This window comes from Lepisosteus platostomus, chromosome 8 (genome assembly GCF_059453375.1).
Source record: "Lepisosteus platostomus isolate fLepPlt1 chromosome 8, fLepPlt1.hap1, whole genome shotgun sequence".
Lineage (NCBI taxonomy): Eukaryota > Metazoa > Chordata > Actinopteri > Semionotiformes > Lepisosteidae > Lepisosteus > Lepisosteus platostomus.
This window is the reverse complement of record NC_142618.1, coordinates 17,879,775-17,904,972: the sequence shown is the minus strand read 5'-3', so window position 1 is coordinate 17,904,972 and position 25,198 is coordinate 17,879,775. Positions and strand designations below refer to the sequence as shown.

The 25,198-nt window shown below is 52.3% G+C and overlaps 1 protein-coding gene across 6 annotated transcripts; it reads right to left on the bottom strand.

The window, feature by feature from the left end:
- Positions 1–1,365: 1,365 nt before the first annotated feature.
- On the bottom strand, positions 1,366–24,156 carry LOC148656959 (syntaxin-3-like). 6 transcript variants are annotated; one of them, XM_088644346.1, is made up of 12 exons: positions 23,720–24,156; positions 16,560–16,637; positions 15,366–15,465; positions 14,547–14,621; positions 12,760–12,827; positions 12,274–12,382; positions 11,289–11,362; positions 11,074–11,208; positions 10,401–10,511; positions 9,635–9,745; positions 4,093–4,174; positions 1,366–2,907 (listed from the first exon to the last, which is right to left on the bottom strand). In XM_088644346.1, exons 1-11 carry the CDS (start codon positions 23,747–23,749, stop codon positions 4,097–4,099), a joined length of 969 nt encoding a protein of 322 aa, XP_088500472.1. In that variant the 5' UTR covers positions 23,750–24,156; the 3' UTR covers positions 1,366–2,907; positions 4,093–4,096. The 6 variants fall into 6 exon arrangements, with proteins under 6 accessions (XP_088500472.1, XP_088500476.1, XP_088500471.1 ...); XM_088644350.1 differs by lacking the exon at positions 10,401–10,511; XM_088644345.1 differs by lacking the exons at positions 1,366–2,907; positions 4,093–4,174 and adding an exon at positions 5,749–6,565.
- Between the last annotated feature and the right edge of the window lie 1,042 nt (positions 24,157–25,198).

Sequence of the window (25,198 nt, the reverse complement as noted above, 5' to 3'; positions counted from 1 at the left end):
AATACGACACGTCAAAGTATAGGCGCATAGTACAGCACAACATCCTCATAGGCATAGGAGGCTAAGACAAATACAGAGAGTACCGACACATGGTACAGTATAATAAACACACACACAGCTCAGTGAAGCATAGGTAATATAGTATAGACACACACAGCGCAGTATAATATAAACGGTACAGTATAGACAGTATGGTATAGCCAATATACAGTAGTATAAACATATACAGTATAGTATAGACAGTAATGAAGCACAGGGCAGTATAGGAAGGACTCACATGGGGCAGTTTGTAGAGACAGTAAAGAAAGACACAGTGCTGAAACACAGGGCAGTATAGCACAGACAGTATAGTACAGACACACACAGCAGAGTATAATATAGACATATCAATAAAGAGGCTTGAACCAGAGAACTGACTGGTACTTGTCTATAGGACTTGCAGGGTTAGTGCTCACAGGTGAACTACATTTCCCATAACCCCACTGTTTACTTCCTGTATTTTGTATACCCTGTGATTGGTTAGGCTGCCTGTCAGTCCTGCCTCCCTTCAGCTCCCACCCCAGAGTCTGGTGGTTGCTCTGGTGCTTTTGCTGCACATTGAGACATCACCCACACAGGCGGGCTGATTCACGCAGTTTATTTCTGGAAACGGAGGGTTTAATGATGTAGTCTCCTCTGGCTGTGGCACAGGACACCAGTCCAAGAGCCAGCGTGAGCAGGAACTGCCTTCCAGCTGGCGTGAGAATGCGAGCACGCAGTCATGCCGCTCCAGTGAACCCAGCCTGGCTCTGGACTGGCCTGCAGGGGGAGCCCATCAGGACGCCACATCGTCTGCGAACACCCCCGCGTGGAGTCGAACCCAGGACCCGCGAGCTGAAGAGCAGAGGCGCTACACTCCACGCCACCCCGCTGACCTGCTCTTCGGCCCCTCGAAAAAGACTCTTGAATTGGCACTTTCACACCCTGGACACTTCTAACAGTGAGACGCCAACCAGAGGACACGGGTGAAAACTTTCTGGAAGAGCAGTTACAAACGAGAACAGGAGGCCCGTCTTTACACAAAGAGTGGTGGGAGTGTGGAACAAGCTACCCAGCCATGTTGCAGAAGCCTATACCGTGGTTTCTTTCAAGAAACAGCTGGATGAGATCCTCCAGTCAGGGCAGGAAGCTCTTTACACCAAGAGCGGTGGGAGTGTGGAACAAACTGCCCAACCCTGATATTGAAGCCGATACCCTGGTTTCTTTCAAGAAACAGCTGGATGATCCTCAGCTCAACACACTACTGACTAGCGAACGGGCTGGATGGGCTCCTCACATCTGTAACTGGTCTTGATCTGTCTCACAATCACACACGGAGAGCCAGTGTCTTTGTCCACAGGGTTTAATGATGCTTGATAAAAAACTGTTACATCACAGCAGGGTTGTGTGAGAGGGAGGGCTGGAGACTGTGAGAGGGAAGAGGAGTGGAGAGAGAGCGGATGAGAGAGGGAAAGGGAGACAGCCAGCAGCTGCCTCATGGGCAGGTTCACCAGAAGGACACACACAGACCGAGAGGATTCAGTAAGTCAATAAACCCAGAACCAGCAACAACTCGATATTCAAACACGGACACACAGAGAAACAACTACAACAACGCCGACAGACTGCGCCAGTCCCGAATCCGGATGATGGCCAGCGGGAACCCCCCCTCTCTCTGTCCAGGCACAGAGGGGAAACTGAAGATCACCACCACCGTGCTACAACCAGTAACGATCACTTCACCTGCACACAAATACTGATGAGCCGCATTCTGTGGGTTAGACAGCAGGGGGCGCTGTATCTCACTCTCTGCACAAGAGATCAGTGGTGGTTCTGGGGACCCCTGCCTCTGCTAGTTTCATGCCAGCTGTGCCCCGAAATCACCAGGGATAACAGCCGCCAGGAACTGATCTGATTGTTGGATTATTTCCAGCAGCTTTTGCAATCTGAAGTTCATGCAGTCAACGTTAAGTCAATTTAAGAAGGACCATGTCAGCCGTGGAGCCTTTCTCAGGTGTGAAGAAGAAGGAAAAAGGATCCACAGCCAAAATATTGAACGGCTTTTCTTTTCCTTTCAGCATGGAATAAATCTTTACCTGTTCCCTCATAGGAGTGACACTGTATCAGACACGCCCACAGTGGGAATGGCACTGTATCAGACACGCCCACACTGGGAGTGACATCATATCAGACACGCCCACAGTGGGGGTGACACTGTATTGGATACGCCTACAATGGGAGGGACACGGTGTGAGACACGCCCACAGTGAGGACGACAGGTGCCTCTTCTCATGTATTCAGAGCTAAATGCAATTTTAAGAAACAGGCCACGAATTAAAAAATGAAAGAAATCAAACTGTGATTAAGACTTAGATCCCGGACCAGGACTGAGAATCACTGATCTTGCCCAGGGGTCCCCACTCCTGCTTCTGTAGGCCCACACACCTCCTGCTTTTCATTCTGGCCTGGATAAATCACCTGCTTCATTCTCACATTTACAGTTCCTTTCTACTCTGTGAGTTTCTAAGTCTCATGTAATGCGGTGGTTAAAAGGTGATCTCAGGTGACAGTTGGCTCAGCAGGACCAGCACTAGGAGCCCTGCTGGAACCCGACTTTATTATTATTTTTATTATTATAATAATTATTATTATCAATGGCAGTAGTAGTACTATGTTGCAAGATGTGTGCCATCATCCTCACTCCTCTCTCTCCTCTGAGCCCCCTTGTGGACTGGGACAGACCCGGAGAGAGGGGGACCTGGAGGCAGAGAGAGATGGGGAGACCCAGTGCTGTCTACAGCCAAACAGACAGACAGACGAACAGTCAGGACGATTCCTAGCGATGGGCCAGCGCAGTGCCCCCTGGAGCCCAGAGGCCTCTCTGTACCCCTGTAAAACAGCAACAGCCGGGAGTTAGAGTGACAGACACCACCGCCACTTCAATCTTCATCATCATCATCGCCATCCTCAGGCTACAAACGCATGTGGACGTGGCAGCTGCAAAAAATGAACAACATCTCCCAGGAGACCCTGCTGCTAGACCAGAACAGTCACCAACAGGATCAGCCAACAGCTTCCTAATCCTAATGACAAGGAGGACACTCTGACACTCTGGTGGGGTTTTTTTTGTCATATGACTCTTCCAGCACAGAGACAGTTACTGTCACAGGAAATGACATCACTCACAAGAGCCCTTGGTAATGCTCAATTCTCCAGTGATAGGAGGCCTGGCCCTTTGGTGTAGGGGAATTCCCCACAGGTTGCAAATCAGAAAGGTGTGGATCTGAAGCCGGGGTAACATATCCCAGTTATTTATTATTTTTAAAAAATTGACCCCTTGAGATCACTGCTATAATGACAACAAATTGCAACAACTAATTCAGATGGAGTAAAAGTTACCTCATTCTTACTTTCTTACTTTTTAGTAATTGCACAATCTATTTTTCTAACACAGAGATGAGGGGAGTTAACACATGATACATAATTTAACAGATTAAAAACTAATGACAGGGTACCCACTCCGAGGCTGAGAAAATGAAGAGAGCTCACTCTTGGGGCACAGGTCAGCTGCAAATTAATTCAGTCTGAGCTTGGAGGAACAGGATATCGGCAAGTGTAATGCCAGTTAAGCTTTTACCTTGGAAATGCCCTGGTGATTTGTCACACAGGTTAACATCCTGAAACTAACCCATGCCTTTGACAGCTCAACTGTCTCACAAGACTCTTACATATTGATTCTCACATCACCTGTCTGTGTTAACAAATTGTGTAATAATTAATAATAATTCCTTACATTTATTTAGCACTTTTCTGGACACTCCACTCAATGTACACTCACAGCCTCGGTTCTACGTCTCATCTGAAGAACGATGCCTTTTTTTCCCCCATCAGTATACTGGGGCATTAGGACCCAGAAAGACTGCCAGGTCAGCGCCCCCTACTGGTCCCGCTAACACCTCTTCCAGCAGCAACCTCAGCTTTCCCAGGAGTCTCCCATCCAGGTACGGACCAGGGTCACACCTGCTGAGCTGTGAACTAGCTGCTGGTCTAATACTGTCCCCTGTGGACACTCACCTGTCTATGTGAACATGCTGCCCAGTGTGGAGGCCAGGATGATGGCCAGGATGAGACAGCAGACCATGATCATGATCTTCTTCTGCAGGTGGGAGCCAGAAAAGAAAAAAAACGACAGGAGAAATAGAGAGATGGAAACAGCACAGGAGGCCACTTTTCACAAGGTAGGACGCAACACTACAGTACAGCCACCAGGGGGCGATGGCCCAACTAACATCAACCTGCTCCGCCACAGCGCGGCCAAAGGGAGCCTGCAGGCTGAAGTCAGTGAGCAGACTGGAGGTGGGACAGGCTGAGGCCCCCTCCAGCCCTTCAGGCGAAAGCAGCCCGTCTGGTGTCAAAGCTGCTGGCTCCCCGGCCATCTGGAAGGCTGGTGCTTTCAGCAGATCTACTCGCCAGGTCTGGACCAAAGACTCTGAGGATACTCATCTTTCCCACACAGCCTCCCGGGAGCAGGCATGTGCCAGCGGGTCCATTTCAACCATCTGTGCTTTCTCAAAACGTTATATTTCAACCTGTGACGAACTGGTAGGGGGAACGTGTTTATCCAGAGCGGCCGACAAGTGCCCCCGTTCTTACAGCTGGACAGACCACCACAGCAGCTCAAGGGTCAGCTACCTCAAGGGGACACCAGCTAAACACCAGTTAAAACGAACTAACCAGCTGTTTCCAACTGCTTTATCCAATACAAGGTTGCAGGGGTCCGGAGCCTATCCCAGCATGCAACAGACACACGGCAGGGCACACCCTGGACGGGACGCCAGCCCATCGCAGGGCACAGACAGACACAGACATGCACACACTCACGCCAGGGCCAGTTTTCCCAGAATCCAATTCACCTACCAGCATGTGTTGGGAATTGATCCCAGGGATCCAGAGCTGTGAGGCAGCGATGCTGACTACCACAGCACCATGGCCCCCCTCTGCTAACTACTCGCTACTGTCGCAGCCACGCAGGTGGGGCTGAATGGCCTCCCCTCGTCTGTAACCGCTCCTGTGTGCCGGCAATCTCAAACACAGTAGCGGTGGTAATAGTAAAGTCTCCAAGACTCCTCGCCCAACAAGGTGTGAAAACAGAGCTGCAGTCAGGAGGCTGCAGGGCTGAAGCAGGTGAGCAGGGAGACTTGCTCACAGGGCACTGGAGACTGAGGAGACCCCTCCCAGCAGCAGAGATGCTGAGCACCATGGCGCCTGGGCCTCATGTTTTTAACGGCGTGATAGAGTCTTTAACTGGGGAGCAGCGCTGGATGCAGGTGAGGTTAAAGACCTCTGGGCCTCTGGCAGCTGGCCACTGGACTGATGGAAGAGACCAGTCTGCGGGGCTGGGGAGAGCGAGTGCCATCTGTGATCTCTGCCACGCCAGCGCACACAGAACAGGTGTGCCCCATGAGCATGATGGCACATGACCCTGACATGACCTTGGCGCATGACCTTGACAAGTGCTCTGGCTGTAGGGCCTAGTCACATGACCCTGACCCAGGAACCTGTCATGTGACCCTGCCATGCAGCCTTGTCGCATGATCCTGGTGAGGGAGGAGGTAGGGGGAGGAATGGAGGACGGACTGAGGAGGAGGAGGAGGAAGAGAAGGATTAACAGGAGAGGGAGGAAGAGAGGAACAGAGACAGACTGAGAGAAATTACCCACTGAACCCCAACTGCATAAAACACAAAATATAAAATCTCTTTATTCCTTCAGTTAAAATGTTTAAAGATTGAGAACAATAACAAAAAATTACTGTCAAATCAAATCTGAAAGTCACATGCTCTCCCCTCTGTGATAATCAGCGCGGTCTCAGTGGTAGAATCTGGTGAAGTGAGTGGGGCACAGTCGGGGGCATTCTGATTGGCTCAGCCCCAGGCCCGGATTGGGAAGTGGATACAGGGAAACCTCAGAGCAGGAGAAAGAGGAGGGAAGGGGCTCACTCTGCAGAAGGGGACTGGCCAAGTCAGACAGGACGTGAGGCAGAAAGGGTGAGTGGGCACAGGTCCTCAACTGGTAGACGGGAGCAAACGTCATCAGAGGGACGAGCAGGATGGAGACAAGCCCAGGAGGCCCTGCCCGGCTGACTTAGTGTGGCAAGACGTGGCGAGCAGCAGGATGAGTGAGAGCGAGGAAGAGAGAGCCTTCACACTGTCTGTCTCCATGGTCTGGCTCTGTCTGTCCATCTCCCTCTCGCTCTCCTCAGTGGGCGTGTCCATCTCAGGAGTGCATGGGCGGAGCTCCACAGAATGGGAGGAGCCACGACAGAAAACAGGAAGTTCCCACCCAGTTGTCTTCGTCTGATTGGTGGGCGCCGGGGTCAGGAAGGCCAACAGTTGCACAGGGAACAGGGAGGTTAGGAACAAGGGATGATAGGAAGGATTTGTAGGATGCAAGGTTTCAGCCTTCTTGTCACTTAATGGTTGTTCCCAGAACAATTGCCAGGATGACCAAAACTAGGACTGTGCAGACCACACTTAGAATGATGACTTTCTGGGGAGGAAAGAGACACAATATCAGTCAATCAGTAATTACGTAACGAGGGCTGGGTCACTGAGGGTCTGCAGCCCCCAGAGCGCAGACAGCGCCTGCCCGGTGTCGGGTGCAGGGAAGACACATGTTTCTGGGTGTGTTGCAGCAAAGAGGCCAAACTGATCATCTGCAGAAGAAAGAAGCACTTCGACTGAGACCTGCAGTCTGTCTCATGAGTGCAGCCCGAAAACTGACCGGTACCTCTGAACAGAGACTGTTAGTACTACAAAGGATCAAGTAATAGGTTTATTCCATGCCGAAAAGAGAAGAGAGAAAACGCAACGTTTTGGCTGTGAAGCCTTCTTCAGGTGTCAACATTGCGTTTTCTCTCTTCTCTTTTCAGCATGGAATAAACTTATTACTTGTTTCCTTGCAGCCTACGCATGCTGACGCAGCTACCCACCTGAACTACACTGTACTGTGATTTCACCCTAATCTCACTGGGCACTAGTGCACTGCACTGAGATTTCACCCCAATCTCACTGGGGAATAGTGCACTGTACTGTGATTTCACCCCAATCTCACTGGGCTCTACTGCATTGTACTGTGATTTCACCCCAGTCTCACTGGGCTCTACTGCACTGTACTGTGATTTCACCCCAATCTCACTGCGCTTTACTGCACTGAGATTTCACCCCAATCTCTCTTGGCACTAGTGCACTGTACTGTGATTGCACCCCAATCTCACTGGGCACTAGTGCACTGTACTGTGATTGCACCCCAATCTCACTGGGCACTAGTGCACTGTACTGTGATTGCACCCCAATCTCACTGGACACTAGTGCACTGCACTGAGATGTCACCTCAATCTCACTGGGCACTAGTGCACTGTGCTTTGTGATTTCACCCCAATCTCACTGGGCTTTACTGTACTGTACTGTGATTTCACCCCAATTTCACTGAGCTATACTACACTGTACTAACAAGGCGTTAACAATGCTTTTGCAGCATGCTCCAGCCTGCTGTTCCTCAGACTTCTCCATCACCACCAATCCAAACTCCAAACAAGATCCCAATGAGAAGCAGAGACCAGGAAGACACCCATTAAACCACACAGAGCCCTCTCACCAGGTACGTCCCCAGCTTGACACCAGCTTGAAACCACACACCCAGTCACCCTGTTCCAGCCGAGGAGAGACCGTGAGAGAGGAGACAACAGGCACAGCACAGAGATTGTAGACTAGTGTTTTAATTCATGTCCAGTCAGTGCGTCTGTACTGTATTAACTCCTCTCTCTCAGCTGCCCCAGTGTAACAGTGCTCAGCGTCTTTACTCACAGACTGAAGTCTCATTTGCGAGTGAGTCCCACCGACAGTCCGATGATGAGCGCAAGGACTGCCAGACACACCAGGGCTATTGCCACTATAATCACCACTTTCTGAGGAGGACAGCCAGAGACACAGCGCTGATCAGGGAGCTTCTAATATTCCAGTACTGTTACTATAATATGACAGAGATCTCTTTCTCCCTTTCCTGGGGGAAAGGATCTGTGGGTGTCTGGCTGCTTTGCAGGAGATGCAGCTGCCTGCTGGCTTCTCTGCTGTAGTGTGGAGCCTCACAGGCCTGTGTGACCACTACGCGCAGTGCGACTGCGCAGGTCCGGGCCCCAAGGCAGAGCGGGCCCCTGCGACTGCGCAGGTCCGGGCCCCAAGGCAGAGCGGGCCCCTGCGACTGCGCAGGTCCGGGCCCCAAGGCAGCCGCAGGTCCGGGCCCCAAGGCAGAGCGGGCCCCTGCGGCTGCGCAGGTCCGGGCCCCAAGGCAGAGCGGGCCCCTGCGGCTGCGCAGGTCCGGGCCCCAAGGCAGAGCGGGCCCCTGCGGCTGCGCAGGTCCGGGCCCCAAGGCAGAGCGGGCCCCTGCGGCTGAGCAGGTCCGGGCCCCAAGGCAGAGCGGGCCCCTGCGGCTGCGCAGGTCCGGGCCCCAAGGCAGAGCGGGCCCCTGCGACTGCGCAGGTCTGGGCCCCAAGGCAGAGCGGGCCTGCATACAGAGGGCTGTGGTTTTAGTATTAACTGAAGATCCACACACTGCCGCACACATGCTGACGCACACACTGCGCACACAGTCACTCCTGTGTGTAACTCACATGGACACAGCAAGGCAGGGCTGCAGGGAGAGGACAGGCTGACGTTTGAGGAGAACCAGTTCAGAGAAAAGGAGCAGCAGACAGAGGGACAGCGGGAGGGGTGCTGGCGGTGTCCTGGTGCTGGGACACAGCGGGTCAGGCCGTCTGGAGGTCTTGAGCCAAGAGGCGCAGTTTTATGTGGCAGGAATCTTTTCTCTGGGGGGAAGGGGGTCTGAGGTCACTTCTGGTGTGTTTTGGGGGGTTTTCTGGGAGAATTCAAGGCATGCAACACAAGACAGCACAGTTGTCACACAGTTGGTGTTTCAATGGCTTTACGTTCCACGACGTCCAAGATGCTTTTTACAGCCGAACAGCGCCACCCTGTGGTGACGCAGCTGAGAGCGGGCGGGAGAGGAGGAGGTGCCGCGTCTGCTGCCACCATAGTGTGGCAGAACAGGAAGGTCAAGGGTGAGGGTGAATCTGAGGACAAATGTGAGGGTGAGGGTGAGTGAGGGTTGAGGGTTGAGGGGTGAGGAGGGATGGGCTCACAGCCCGACACGGGTGCGAGACTGGCCTGGGATGTCCAGGAAGGGAAAGTCAGGGAAAAGCCTGGAACCCCAGCTCCACGCAGGCAGGCAGGCTCGGGGGCAGGGTTCAGGAGCGGGGTGACACCAGGAGCAGGCGAGACCAACTGCAGTGGTTTGGGGTACCACAGAACTAGGCTTGCTCCCCCTTTTCCCCATGTTTGCGTTCGAGCCGCGCAGGGACTCCAATTACACAGTGCCAGTCTCTCGATGCCTCAGTCGAACCCGGAACATTTCGCCGGTTGGCACGTGGCCCTGCATCACAGTCTCGACCCGAGCCATCCGTCGCTCAGAGGAAGCAGGCGCAGGGAATGTGGGGACCAAGGCATTTGGGGTGGCGGGGGGTAGGTATTCCGGGGTCCAGGGGGGTACTGTGACGCGACTCACCCGGCGAGCCTCGCTCTGAAACTTGACGGCTTTCTTAGTGTCGGCGACGGCGCGCTCGACGAAGCCCACTGACTGGTCCATGTTACTCTCGATCCTGTCGATCATGCCGCCCTGACGGGGGCGGGGGGGGGCGGGGGGAGACAGGAAGAGAGAGGGGGAAACCGGACAGGAAGAGAGGAAGAGAGTCGGTGCCGTCCAGGACAGGTGGGACAGGATCGGACAGAGACAGAGACAGGACAAAGAGAGAGAGACCGAGGGGGGCGACAGAAGGATGGAAGGAAAGACAGTGAAAAAAGAAAGTGTGTCACACTCGGGGACAGTGAGTCCAGTGTGTGTGTGTGTGTGTGTGTGTGTTTGCGCATTGTACAGTGTGTCACACTTAGGTACTGTAAGTCCAGTGTGTGTGTGTATTTGCACATTGTACAGTGTGTCACACTTGGGGAGAGTGAGTCCTGTGTGTGTGTGTGTGTGTGTGTGTGTGTGTGTGTGTGTGTGTGTGTATTTGCACATTGTACAGTGTGTCACACTTAGGGACAGTGAGTCCAGTGTGTGTGTGTGTGCGCGCTGAACAGTGTGTCACACTTACAGTGAGTCCAGTGTGTGTGTGTGTGTGTGCTGAACAGTGTGTCACACTTACAGTGAGTCCAGTGTGTGTGCTGTATAGTGTGTCACACTCGGGGACAGTGAGTCCGGTGTGTGTGCGTATGCTGTATAGTGTGGTGCTGTGTTCAGTACGCTGTCACACTGTACAGGGTGAGTACAGTACCTTCCGTGATCGGCTCTGGTATTTTACAGCTTTCTTGGTCTCAGTTTTTGCCACTGCGATATGATCCACTGTCTTAGACACTTGGGCTTCTATATTATCAACTATCTCTCCCTGAAAGAAAAGCAGAAATACTCTGTCAGACACACAGCTACGCAGGACTGACACAAACTTGTCTCACTGCCTCCACGGACTTATGCCAGACATGTTCTACGGTCTTTCTTACTCCATTAGTGCACTAACACGCACACAGACCGACAGACACTTCCCATACACAGGTACTGACATGCAGAAGAACACGGATCCTTACCTTAATCCTAACTTTCCCCAGAAAGCATTTAACAAGTGAAGGAAAACACTGGTTAAAATAATTCTTTACAATGAGGTCTATATGGACGTAGATGAAAAGCTACTTCGAGACATACAGTAAAGAAACACATTATCCCATGCCAATCCAACAACAGAGAGACACAGACAGGTACCCAGTACTGCAACAGCAGAGACACAGACAGAGGATGACGCACAGACAGGGACCCTTGTACTGCAACAGGAGAGACACAGACAGAGGACGACACACAGACAGGTACCCAGTACTGCAACAGCAGAGACACAGACAGAGGACGACACACAGACAGGTACCCAGTACTGCAACAGCAGAGACACAGACAGACCGTACCTGGTTCTCCACCAGCATTGCAATGTCCACAAACATGTCGTGCAGCTCTTTGATGCTGCTCTCCAGTCTCACGATGTCCTTGTGCCGGGACTCGATCTCACTGAGGGCCTGCTTTGAGATGCTGGAGTCTATGATCTGGACAGAGGCAGGAGAGTGTTAGCACACTGCAGTCCAGACACCGCTCCGAGAGAGCGCCAGGCAGAGGGACACATTACCCCTGCAGTGAAGATAGCTGGGTTCCCACTCTCCAGCATTTCCTCCAGCTCCTCATCTGTCGTGTTCTTACCAGCTGGAGGGGAGAGAGATAGCGAATAAGCTAAGCAGCAGCACAGAGACACACAGAGACATACAGAGACACAGAGAGACACATGTGGTACAGCACAGAGACACAGAGAGACACGAGATACAGCACAGAGACACACAGAGACACAGAGAGACACAGAGAGACACATGTGGTACAGCACAAAGACACAGAGAGACACGAGATACAGAACAGAGACACAAAGAAACACACAGAGACACAGAGAGACACAGAGAGACACAGAGAGACACATGTGGTACAGCACAGAGACACAGAGAGACACGAGATACAGAACAGAGACACAAAGAAACACACAGAGACACAGAGAGACACAGAGAGACACGAGATACAGAACAGAGACACAAAGAAACACACAGAGACACAGAGAGACACGAGATGCAGAACAGAGACACAAAGAAACACACAGAGACACAGAGAGACACGAGATGCAGAACAGAGACACAAAGAAACACACAGAGACACAGAGAGACACAGAGAGACACAGAGAGACACAGAGAGACACATGTGGTACAGCACAGAGACACAGAGAGACACAGAGAGACACGAGATACAGAACAGAGACACAAAGAAACACACAGAGACACAGAGAGACACGAGATGCAGAACAGAGACACAAAGAAACACACAGAGACACAGAGAGACACGAGATGCAGAACAGAGACACAAAGAAACACACAGAGACACAGACACAGAGAGACACATGTGGTACAGCACAGAGACACAAAGAGACACGAGATACAGCACAGAGACACAGAGAGACACATGTGGTACAGCACAGAGACACAAAGAGACACGAGATACAGCACAGAGATATGTAGAGACACACAGGTGACACATGGTACATGTGGTGGACACGAGAGGGTGAGGCACAAACTCACTGATCTCCAGCTGTCTTTGGATACGTCCTTTACTCCTCTCCCTGAAATCCACCTGTGCTTCATTGTACTTTGTCATGACCTCTACAAACTTCCTGGAGAGGACCGAGTGCTGGTGGAAGAGAAAGACAAAATAGTTAATACAGTCCAGACACACTGACTGGACACTACAGGACATTAACACTGCACTGAGAGAGAGGGGTTAATACAGTCCAGACACACTGACTGGACACTCCAGTACATTAACACTACACTGAGAGAGAGGGGTTAATACAGTCCAGACACACTGACTGGACACTACAGTACATTAACACTGCACTGAGAGAGAGGGGTTAATACAGTCCAGACACACTGACTGGACACTACAGTACATTAACACTGCACTGAGAGAGAGGGGTTAATACAGTCCAGACACACTGACTGGACACTCCAGGACATTAACACTGCACTGAGAGAGAGATTAACAGTGATTGATCTGTTATATTATACCTGAGATTTCCGTATCCGCAGGTCTGCAGAAGACCGTTCCTCATCCTGCTCTATGTTCCGTTCAATACCTGGTTAAAACGAAAAATAGGCAAAAATTCGATAATTCATTACATATTCTATGCCCTCCCTTGTGTGCAAAAGTAGTAGTCAGTCACAGGTTCTAGACTCTTATAGACCTGTGAGTGTACTGACACAGCCCAGTCACAGGCTCTAGACTCTTACAGTCCTGTGAGTGTACTGTCACAGCCCAGTCACAGGCTCTAGACTCTTACAGTCCTGTGAGTGTACTGACACAGCCCAGTCACAGGCTCTAGACTCTTACAGTCCTGTGAGTGTACTGACACAGCCCAGTCACAAGCTCTAGACTCTTATAGTCCTGTGAGTGTACTGACACAGCCCAGTCACAGGCTCTAGACTCTTATAGTCCTGTGAGTGTACTGACACAGCCCAGTCACAGGCTCTAGACTCTTACAGTCCTGTGAGTGTACTGACACAGCCCAGTCACAGGCTCTAGACTCTTATAGTCCTGTGAGTGTACTGACACAGCCCAGTCACAAGCTCTAGACTCTTACAGTCCTGTGGGTGTACTGACACAGCCCAGTCACAGGCTCTAGACTCTTATAGTCCTGTGAGTGTACTGACACAGCCCAGTCACAGGCTCTAGACTCTTACAGTCCTGTGAGTGTACTGACACAGTCCAGTCACAGGCTCTAGACTCTTATAGACCTGTGAGTGTACTGACACAGCCCAGTCACAGGCTCTAGACTCTTACAGTCCTGTGAGTGTACTGACACAGCCCAGTCACAGGCTCTAGACTCTTATAGTCCTGTGAGTGTACTGACACAGCCCAGTCACAGGCTCTAGACTCTTACAGTCCTGTGAGTGTACTGACACAGTCCAGTCACAGGCTCTAGACTCTTATAGACCTGTGAGTGTACTGACACAGTCCAGTCACAGGCTCTAGACTCTTATAGACCTGTGAGTGTACTGACACAGCCCAGTCACAGGCTCTAGACTCTTATAGTCCTGTGAGTGTACTGACACAGCCCAGTCACAGGCTCTAGACTCTTACAGTCCTGTGAGTGTACTGACACAGCCCAGTCACAGGCTCTAGACTCTCATAGACCTGTGAGTGTACTGACACAGTCCAGTCACAGGCTCTAGACTCTCATAGACCTGTGAGTGTACTGACACAGCCCAGTCACAGGCTCTAGACTCTTACAGTCCTGTGAGTGTACTGACACAGCCCAGTCACAGGCTCTAGACTCTTATAGTCCTGTGAGTGTACTGACACAGCCCAGTCACAGGCTCTAGACTCTTATAGTCCTGTGAGTGTACTGACACAGCCCAGTCACAGGCTCTAGACTCTTACAGTCCTGTGAGTGTACTGACACAGCCCAGTCACAGGCTCTAGACTCTTATAGTCCTGTGAGTGTACTGACACAGCCCAGTCACAGGCTCTAGACTCTTACAGTCCTGTGAGTGTACTGACACAGCCCAGTCACAGGCTCTAGACTCTTATAGTCCTGTGAGTGTACTGACACAGCCCAGTCACAGGCTCTAGACTCCTACAGTCCTGTGGGTGTACTGACACAGCCCAGTCACAGGCTCTAGACTCTTACAGTCCTGTGAGTGTACTGACACAGCCCAGTCACAGGCTCTAGACTCTTACAGTCCTGTGAGTGTACTGACACAGCCCAGTCACAGGCTCTAGACTCTTACAGTCCTGTGAGTGCCCATCAGTGTGGCAGTGTAAGTCATCTTATTTCCAAGTCTGAAATACTAACTTTTTAGTTTGTTGCGAACACTGTTTGCCATCTTCTTGATGTCATTGGTCAGAGTTTCCAAGTCATCTTTGGTTTCTGCAATAAAAAGAACAGAAGAAAGGGTGTTAAATCCTCATGTGCCCAGGGACAGTGTGAACGAGAGGGGAGTGCCCAGTGACAGTGTCAGTGAGAGGGGCGTGCCCATTGACAGTGACAGCGAGAGGGGCGTGCCCAGGGTCAGTGACAGTAACAGTGAGAGGGGCATGCCCAGGGTCAGTGACAGTAACAGTGAGAGGGGCGTGCCCAGGGTCAGTGACAGTAACAGTGAGAGGGGCGTGCCCAGGGTCAGTGACAGTAACAGTGAGAGGGGCGTGCCCAGGGTCAGTGACAGTGAGAGGGTCGTGCCCAGGGTCAGTGTTAGTGAGAGGGTCGTGCCCAGGGTCAGTGTTAGTGAGAGGGACGTGCCCAGGGTCAGTGTTAGTGAGAGGGTCGTGCCCAGGGTCAGTGACAGTGAGAGGGTCGTGCCCAGGGTCAGTGTTAGTGAGAGGGTCGTGCCCAGGGTCAGTGTTAGTGAGAGGGGCGTGCCCAGGGTCAGTGTTAGTGAGAGGGTCGTGCCCAGGGTCAGTGTTAGTGAGAGGGTCGTGCCCAGGGTCAGTGTTAGTGAGAGGGTCGTGCCCAGGGTCAGTGACAGTGAGAGGGGCGTGCTCAGTGACAGTGACAGTGAGAGGGGCGTGCTCAGTGACAGTGACAGGGGCGTGCCTAGGGTCAGTGTCAGCGAGAGAAGGGAGCAGGGGACCAGAGACAGAGAGACAGATGTATCCAGTAGAGAGCAGGACGCACTCTGGTCTGTAGTGGGTGCGGACAGGATGACGGAGTACAGCTTCTTCACTTCGGCCACATTCTCATCTATCTTGTCGATGCTGGAACGAATCTCCTCGATCTGGAACAGATGGCACACAGCACTCTGAGCACAGACACTGGACGCGCCTCTCCAAACGCGACGCTCGGATCTCTTTGCCATCTTCATTAGCTCCGGCTGACGCAGTCTGACCACACCCCAGGGGGTACACTGGGAGTTCAAGGAGGGAGAGGGCCATCCTGCACTGTTACCCCTGTGCTCAGCCTCTCAACGCAATGATCACACTGTCCCAGCTTCTTTTGACCAGGCGGCGGCTCTAGGGATCAGGTAACACAAACACCCTTGCTCCACTGTAGCACATCCACCACAATGGGTGTGACACTGGAGCAGACCCGCCCCCCAGGGGGAGGGACACTGGAGCAGACCCGGCCCCCCCAGGGGGAGGGACACTGGAGCAGACCCGGCCCCCAGGGGGAGGGACACTGGAGCAGACCCGGCCCCCAGGGGGAGGGACACTGGAGCAGACCCGGCCCCCCAGGGGGAGGGACACCGGAGCAGACCCGCCCCCCAGGGGGGGGGGGGACACTGGAGCAGACCCGGCCCCCAGGGGGAGGGACACTGGAGCAGACCCGGCCCCCAGGGGGAGGGACACTGGAGCAGACCCGGCCCCCCAGGGGGAGGGACACCGGAGCAGACCCGGCCCCCCAGGGGGAGGGGCACTGGAGCAGACCCGGCCCCCAGGGGGAGGGGCACTGGAGCAGACCCGGCCCCCAGGGGGAGGGGCACTGGAGCAGACCCGGCCCCCAGGGGGAGGGACACTGGAGCAGACCCGGCCCCCCAGGGGGAGGGACACTGGAGCAGACCCGGCCCCCCAGGGGGAGGGGCACTGGAGCAGACCCGGCCCCCCAGGGGGAGGGGCACTGGAGCAGACCCGGCCCCCAGGGGGAGGGGCACTGGAGCAGACCCGGCCCCCCAGGGGGAGGGACACTGGAGCAGACCCGCCCCCCAGGGGGAGGGACACTGGAGCAGACCCGGCCCCCAGGGGGAGGGGCACTGGAGCAGACCCGGCCCCCAGGGGGAGGGACACTGGAGCAGACCCGCCCAACGGGGTTTGAGCATCAGAGACAACGGCACCCCTCAGTCCAGACAGCGATGGGACGGTGGCCCGCTCTCACCTGAGTGAAGAACTCATCCATGAAAGCTGCATTGTCGACAGAGATCTCCACCTCGTCCACGTCATCCGTGTCACACGTCTGCAGGAGACACATGAACACAGACAGCGTTACTCGGGGCAGCCTTCTCCTGCAGCAGTCTGATCCGCTCCAGACACAGATAGAGCAACGGGTGTCATCACACATGATGACGTTAATAAAGCACTGAGCAATGAAACAGTCCGTTCTCCTGAGCCTGTATTCGCTGATATATGAAAAGAGGGTGGAATATCAGCTCACCCAGAGACAGGAAGTACTGCAGTGAGTATGGGGTTACACCAGGCTCACAGCGACACATCTCTACCTCCCCCTCCTCCCGAGACAACCGAGTCTGGGGTTGTGGCAAACGAAACCTGGAGAAGCCAGAGTCAACGATGACTGAGAGAGCCTCGGGGTAGGAGCTCTGTGGGTGCTGTGCGCTCCGGCACCCCGATATTCCTCACACGTCCCGCTGGTGTTAAAGCGGGGCGGATTCGGGGGCCATGCGACTCCCAGGACGGCTCGATCAAGACACCAGCCGGGGCGCCTTCTCAGACAGACAGGCGCTCTGGTACATCAAGCCAGAGCTTCTCACCCCCAACTTCAAGAACTTCAGAGCATCAAAGAGCATAAAACTGCATACGGCAACCACACATAAAAACATTCTGATGATGGGTTAGGAACAGTCTGTTGCCGTACACAGTACAAAACCAGACAGCGTAGACAGCTGAGCTGGGATAACCTTGGGCAATCAGCCAAAGTCCCTGTTCCCACGTTATGTAGCTAAATCAGGCACGGGATACAAAGACCCCACCACGTTCACAAGTCCCTGGCTGTCGGAAGCCCACAAGCAAATCTGGCAGAATTTGCTGATCAGATTTTGTCATATAAATCGGAACAAGCGGGAAGGCTGAATGCCTTCAGCAAGCGGTCATCGGAGTGCACTGCACTGCCCCCAGTGGCCGGAGGTGAGAAGTGCAGGCGGGGCGGACCTGCTGTCCTGTGTGTAATGTTAATGTTGCTTTATTTGCCCTATACAATTTCTTGCATTCGGAATTTGTCTTTTCGCATACCCCAGCTTTTCTCCATGAGACACAGACACACAGACAGGGAGAGAAGCTTGGGGTCGGAGCACAGGGTCAGCCATTGTACGGCGCCCCTGGAGCAGTTGGGGTTAAGGGCCTTGCTCAGGGGACCAACGGAGTAGGATTCCTCTGCCGGCCGCGGGATTTGAACCGGCAACCTTCCAGTCACAGGCACAGATCCTGAGCCACAGAGCCACCGCTCTGCAGAAGTGCAGCCATATCGGCTCTGAGCTCCTCCGACTCCAGCACAGGTCTCACCCTGGCTAATTATTCAACCTCGTTAGCTGCGCCTTGTGATCGCACTCTGCGCCTGCCGTCAGTGCGTGTCAGCAAGCCGAGCGGCTGTAACAGGAGTCCCGTGGTTTCAGAGCAGGGTTAGAGCAAAGTGCGGATATCTCACTACTCTGACGGGGGCTCTGGGGGATGGCAAGAAACAGCCTGACTAGGCTGAGAATCAGCTAAAAACACATTTAAAAAACCTCTGACTGGGCTGTCAGTACACTCACAGGACTGTAAGAGTCTAGAGCCTGTGACTGGGCTGTGTCAGTACACTCACAGGACTATAAGAGTCTAGAGCCTGTGACTGGGCTGTGTCAGTACACTCACAGGACTATAAGAGTCTAGAGCCCTGTGACTGGGCTGTGTCAGTACACTCACAGGACTATAAGAGTCTAGAGCCCGTGACTGGGCTGTGTCAGTACACTCACAGGACTGTAAGAGTCTAGAGCCTGTGACTGGGCTGTGTCAGTACACTCACAGGACTGTAAGAGTCTAGAGCCTGTGACTGGGCTGTGTCAGTACACTCACAGGACTGTAAGAGTCTAGAGCCCGTGACTGGGCTGTGTCAGTACACTCACAGGACTGTAAGAGTCTAGAGCCCGTGACTGGGCTGTGTCAGTACACTCACAGGACTATAAGAGTCTAGAGCCCGTGACTGGACTGTGTCAGTACACTCACAGGACTGTAAGAGTCTAGAGCCTGTGACTGGGCTGTGTCAGTACACTCACAGGACTGTAAGAGTCTAGAGCCCGTGACTGGGCTGTGTCAGTACACTCACAGGACTGTAAGAGTCTAGAGCCCGTGACTGGGCTGTGTCAGTACACTCACAGGACTATAAGAGTCTAGAGCCCGTGACTGGGCTGTGTCAGTACACTCACAGGACTGTAAGAGTCTAGAGCCTGTGAGTGGGCTGTGTCAGTACACTCACAGGACTGTAAGAGTCTAGAGCCTGTGACTGGGCTGTGTCAATACACTCACAGGACTGTAAGAGTCTAGAGCCTGTGACTGGGCTGTGTCAGTACACTCACAGGACTGTAAGAGTCTAGAGCCTGTGACTGGGCTGTGTCAGTACACTCACAGGGCTATAAGAGTCTAGAGCCCCGTGACTCGGTTTGTGTAGTCCAGAGCAGGGGCACAGGCATGACCAATCTCACACAGCTCCAGTGCAGGGGCACAGGCATTACCAGTCACACTCATCTCCAGTGCAGTGCCCCAGGTATGACCAATCACACTCAGCTCGAGTGCAGGGGCGCATGCATGACCAGTCACACACAGCTCCAGTGCAGTGGCCCAGGTATGACCAATCACACTCAGCTCCAGTGCAGCAGCACAGGCATGACCAATCACAATCAGCTCCAGTGCAGAAGCAGCGCAGGCATGACCAATCACACTCAGCTCCAGTGCCGTAGCGCAGGCATGACCAGTCACACTCAGCTCCAGTGCAGGAGCGCAGGCATGACCAATCACACACAGCTCCAGTGCAGGAGCGCAGGCATGACCAATCACACACAGCTCCAGTGCAGTGGCCCAGGTATGACCAATCACACTCAGCTCCAGTGCAGGGACGCAGGCATGACCAGTCACACTCATCTCCAGTGCAGAGGCGCAAGCATGACCAATCACACTCAGCTTAAGTGGAGGGATGCAGGCATGACCAATCACATCCAGCAAGCCCTGTACAGTATGCACATTACTCAATCCTTTCACTTTGAATCAATTTTCTTTAAGCAAAATTTAACAATTCCCAAGAAATCAATTGACAGGTATTTTATTAAGAACATAATTAACATCAGAAATGGGCCAAATGGCCTCCTCCTAACCAGCATTTTTCATAATCAGTAGTTAATTGATCTGAGTATCTCATGTGGCTCTGTGGCTAAGGATCTGTGCCTGTGGCTAGATGGTTGCCAGTTTGTATCCCGCGACCGTCAGTGGAATCCTACTCTGTTGGGCCCATGAGCAAGGCCCTTAACCCCAGCTGCTCCAGGGACACCGTATAAATGACTGACCCTGTGCTCTGACCCCAAGTCTTCTCTCCCTGTCTGTGTGTCTCATGGAGAGCAAGCTGGGGAATGCGAAAACACAAATCCCTAATACAAGAAATTGTATATGGCCAATAAAGTGATCTGATCTATCCGTTTTTTGAAAGAATTCAGGGTATCGGCTCTAACAACATGGCTGGGCAGCTTGTTCCACACTCCCACCGCCCTCTGTGTAAAGAGGTGCCTCCAGTCCTGACTGCAGGAACTCATCCAGCTGTGTCTTGACAGAAACCAGGGTACCGGCTTCAACAACAATCAAATGACGCCCGTTCCCATTTTTAGAAGACCTTCCAGGTGGTTTCCACCGGTGTCCCGCGATTCCTGTTTCACTGTTCACTGTCAAAGCCTTTGAGGATTCCGAACACTCGTAGTGGGTCTCATCACAGTTCTCTGGTCAACTTTCAGTTCCCACAGCAATCGGTGTCCTAATGCGTACATCCTGTGAAGGTCCCACTGAAAGCACCGCTCTCTCTCTCTCTCTCTCCGCGACGTGACCGACGGGACAAAACCACCAGGGTTATCTCGCCAGATGAGGCTTTTGATCGTTTGGGCAAATTTGCGCATGCAAATCTCCGGTCTCCGGCAGGGCGGCATCGGAGGAGCGGACAAACCGCGTCTGGCGCTGTTCCCGAGACTCGCCCGGCTGGCGGGAGCTCGATTTCGACCCCGCATGCAGCCTCGGATCAGAACCACGAGAGAGGCCCAGCACACAGGACAGGGGGGGCGTGGGCTCTTTAGTCCCGCACGTGGGAGACCACCAGGGACCGGATCCGGACCCCCGACCCGACCGTCTATCCAGAACGGAGGGGGGGGGAGGGCTGTGAAAAGTCTCTAAACGCATCCTGCAGACCCTTCCCACCTTTCAGGAACGGAAGTTAAAGGGAACCACTGCAGTCGAGGCAGGAGACCTGAAAGACCCAGATCACTAGATGTGCTTGAAAACTGGGCAGATCTGCCCGGCAGAAGCCACAGAGCACCGCAGAGGACCGGCAGGAAGGTCTAGCCGGTCCACAGACCGGCGTGGCTTGCACAGAAGAAGAAAAAAACCTTCCCACAGCCTCATCACGAAAGGCAACGTCTCAAGTATGCAAAACAAAACCCTGACAAACCAGTAACCTTTTGGAACAAAGTGCTGCGGCCTGTCAAAATGGTAATTGGGTTTTTTGGCCGCAACGCGCAGAAGAAACGTTTGGAGAAAAACAGGTGAAGATTTTGGAGAAAAGAGCCCCTTGCCCGCCGTTAAGCTGGGCAGAGGAAGTAGTGAACAAGTGGAAGAAGAATGGACCCAGCTCAGTGCCAACAGATCCTAGAAGCTCATGTCCCAGAGGCAGCGAGGAAAGTGAGGTTGAGAAGAGGATATTTCGGCAGGACACATACCTCAAAATCAGCCGCGGAGTTCTTACGGGAACGAAAGATTAAGCTTTCGGAATGACCTTCATAGTCCCCACACTGGAATCGTTTTTAAAATCTGTGCGGGGATCTCAGTCATGCAGTGGGTTCAGGAACACTCTCCCAGCTCAGAAATACCACTGTACACTACTGTATTTCTGACCTGGGAGCGTTCGGCAAGGAAGAGAGGGGAGAAACCCCACAAGCTCGAACAGAAAAACTGTTCTCTGGCAGCGGGAAACGTTTGAAAGCTGTGATTTCGGCCAATCAGGATGTTACAAAGGACAGACAGGATGCCCAAATGTGTGCACGTGCCATATTCGCCATATTATTTTATTAGAAAAATCTACAAAACTGTAAATAGATACTAATTGTGCAGAAATATATCATGTTCAAGTGTGCACCACGCAGAGGTCGTGTCAATTTCTTTTCACTTAGGGATTCACTAAAACATACGACTTCACCAGGGGGTGAACAGAGTTTTGCACACAACTGCATATTTAGTCAACTATTTATGTTTACAGATAGTATATCAGATGTATCAGAGGGCTTGCAAACCCTGTAGTAGCTACAAAGGAAGTAGGATTTACAGATAAAGAGTTACATGCATCTATAACAACAAAATACAAACACAAAATGGGAACCACTCAGCTAGAAGTGGCTACTTGTGAAACAGGCTGTGGTGTGAATATTCTTCTGAATAGTGTGAGGAAGCAGTTAAAAAGACAAACGAAGAGTTATGATACACAGCTAAAGACTAAGTATTGTGAAGTTCTCCACATCCGTAGTCAAGGGGTGTTGTGTTCAAACTGTGTAACTTGTTAGGAAGTACGACCACATTTAGAATATTGTTCTATTCTGGTTCTGTTAATGAGAAGACACCGCGGCTCCGGAACCAGACTAGAGAAGGACAACCAGAGACATGCTGTGGGTGGAAGGAAAGTCCTACACTGGCAGGCTGAAGGAACTGGATCTCTTTAGTCTTCAAAATCCTCCACGACTCTGACAAACTGAACCCAGCAGACCCCTTCGGAATGAACAGTGAAGCACCAGCCCGAGGACTCCGGCAGAAACAGCAGTATGTGGAAGAGCATCTAGGACTAAGAACCTGAGGCTCTTCTGTACACAAAGGGTGGTGGGAGTGTGGAACAAGCTGCCCAGGCCTGTTGTTGAAGGCGATACCCCGACTTTTTTCAAGACACAGCTGGACACAATCCTGCGATCAATAAACTGCTGGCTACCAAACGGACCAGATGGACAAAGATCAGCTGCAAAGTGGACTTTCGCAAGTACAGCAGGATAATCCCGTTGCAGTAGGGGGGCTGTAACAGAAGAGCACTCAGACCCCGGCGCGTTCCTGTCTGCCTCTCCGCCCGTCGTGGGGGCCAGATACTACGTGTGTGTGTGTGTGAGCCAGTACACTCCTCCCACCAGGCAGACCGGCCGGTTCCAGCGCGACACCCCTCAGCGGGTTCAGTATGGAAGCGGCGGCGCGTTGCTTTACATACAGGCGCACCTGCGGGGCTGGGAGAGGCGAGAGAGCGGCGGAGAAGCAGCGAGATGGGGCAACGGCGCCGGGGGCGGCCCGGAGACAGGGAGTGGGGGCGGGGGGCCGAGACTCGGGGTGCGGGGAGCCGCGCAGCCTGTTGCCCGGCCGGGTGTGAGCGGGAGCGCCGAGAGACCAGCAGCTATCAGAGTGTCCTTGAGCACCAGCGACTGCAGACCGCCTTGTGTCCTTCCTTAATCGGTCCTTCGCCCCTCCTCCTCCCCCGTCTCCCGGCCAGCTGACAGGCGCAGACGTACAGGTGTCACCGGGGCTCGGCAGACTCGGAATTCAACACACCGGCACGCCAGAAACAGGCTGAGCAACTGAGCATCTCCGTCCCAAACCCCGGAACACGACACGACAGCCGTGATAATCGTCTGCACTGCGCCGATGTATATAAAAATAAGATTAATAAATAAAAACGCTTTTCTGCACCCCAAAGGACGGCCCGCTGCGTTATCCCCTCTCTCGCTTGTTTGTTTCTGAGGAGACCGATACCCAGTATCGATTAACGTGAAACCGGTTATACCGATGAGGATACGCCGACAGGCTCTGGATCTGGATTGTTTAAATAAACAATAAAACACACAAAAGCTGGATGTTTAACATTTCTCAAGAGACAATCCATATATTTGAAACCCTCAGTTTAATCATCTAAAATTAAATCCACTGTCACTCCAATGCAGTCGAACATCAATATTACATAAGAACTGTTGTTACTGCCGTAGGAACAGTGTGATTCATTATACAGCACACAAAGCTCAGTGAATTTGAAAAGACTGAAAAACAGGGAATTATACTCACCGCTTTGAGCTGGTCCAGGCGGTCTTTCATCTTTAAAGTTGAAAAATTCTCCTTACCGACTGACCAAAAACAGTAAAACCGTTATTTATAATATTTTGAGCACTAAGTCCAGACAGGACAGGAGTTTTCAGAACTTTCTTCTTCCCAGGAAGATCGTTCGAACTTTCCTCCTCAGTTCGTGGTTTTTTTTCTCCTGATTTATTTTTGCGAGTCGTGATGTTTCACTGGGTTTAAACGTTACGGCTCTGCAATATGGAGGTTCTCCGCTGTCGGTGGCCCCGGTCCTCTGAGTCTATCGGCTCAGAGGGGATTAAACCAGCAGTTGGGCTCCCTGCGCTTAATCTCCCCCTCCTCCCTCTCTCTCTGCGGTCATGTAGAGAAGCGCTGTGCCGTCCGCACATGCCCAGTCCGTGGAGCTGAACCTTTTAATTCCTGTTTACGCCACCACACCCGGACCCGTTTAATACCTGGAGGGAGCCGACCTGCCTGCATCTTAAAGGGACCGCGACGCTCAGTGCAGTGTTAATGGACTGTATCAACCCCTCTCTCTCAGTGCAGTGTTAATGTCCTGTAGTGTCCAGTCAGTGTGTCTGTACTGTATTAACCCCTCTCTCTCAGTGCAGTGTTAATGTCCTGTAGTGTCCAGTCAGTGTGTCTGTACTGTATTAACCCCTCTCTCTCAGTGCAGTGTTAATGTACTGTAGTGTCCAGTTGGTGTGTCTGTACTGTATTAACCCCTCTCACTCAGTGTAGTGTTAATGTCCTGTAGTGTCCAGTCAGTGTGTCTGTACTGTATTAACCCCTCTCTCTCAGTGCAGTGTTAATGTCCTGTAGTGTCCAGTCAGTGTGTCTGTACTGTATTAACCCCTCTCTCTCAGTGCAGTGTTAATGTACTGTAGTGTCCAGTTGGTGTGTCTGTACTGTATTAACCCCTCTCTCTCAGTGTAGTGTTAATGTCCTGTAGTGTCCAGTCAGTGTGTCTGTACTGTATTAACCCCTCTCTTTCAGTGAAGTGTTAATGTACTGTAGTGTCCAGTTGGTGTGTCTGTACTGTATAAACCCCTCTCTCTCAGTGCAGTGTTAATGTCCTGTAGTGTCCAGTCAGTGTGTCTGTACTGTATTAACCCCTCTCTCTCAGTGCAGTGTAAATGTACTGAAGTGTCCAGTGTCTGTACCGTATTAACATACTGTAGTGTCCAGTGTGTCTGGAGGATAGTTAGAGGGTTATTTTGGACTATATGGTACATATTAATACTGTGATCTGTAGAGATATGGAGACCAATCATTGCGTGGAATCAGAATAGTAGTCAGAAAACTGTTGTAAAATGTTCAGGTTGGAGACAGCTTGGTAGGTTTTTAGTAGGTGAAGTTTTTAGTTTTCACAACAGCCTCTATCTCACTCAGAGATCAAAATGTTGCTCTTGACTTCACCACTTCCTTCACAGATCATGTTACAACAGTTTCTCAAGTCTATAAAGA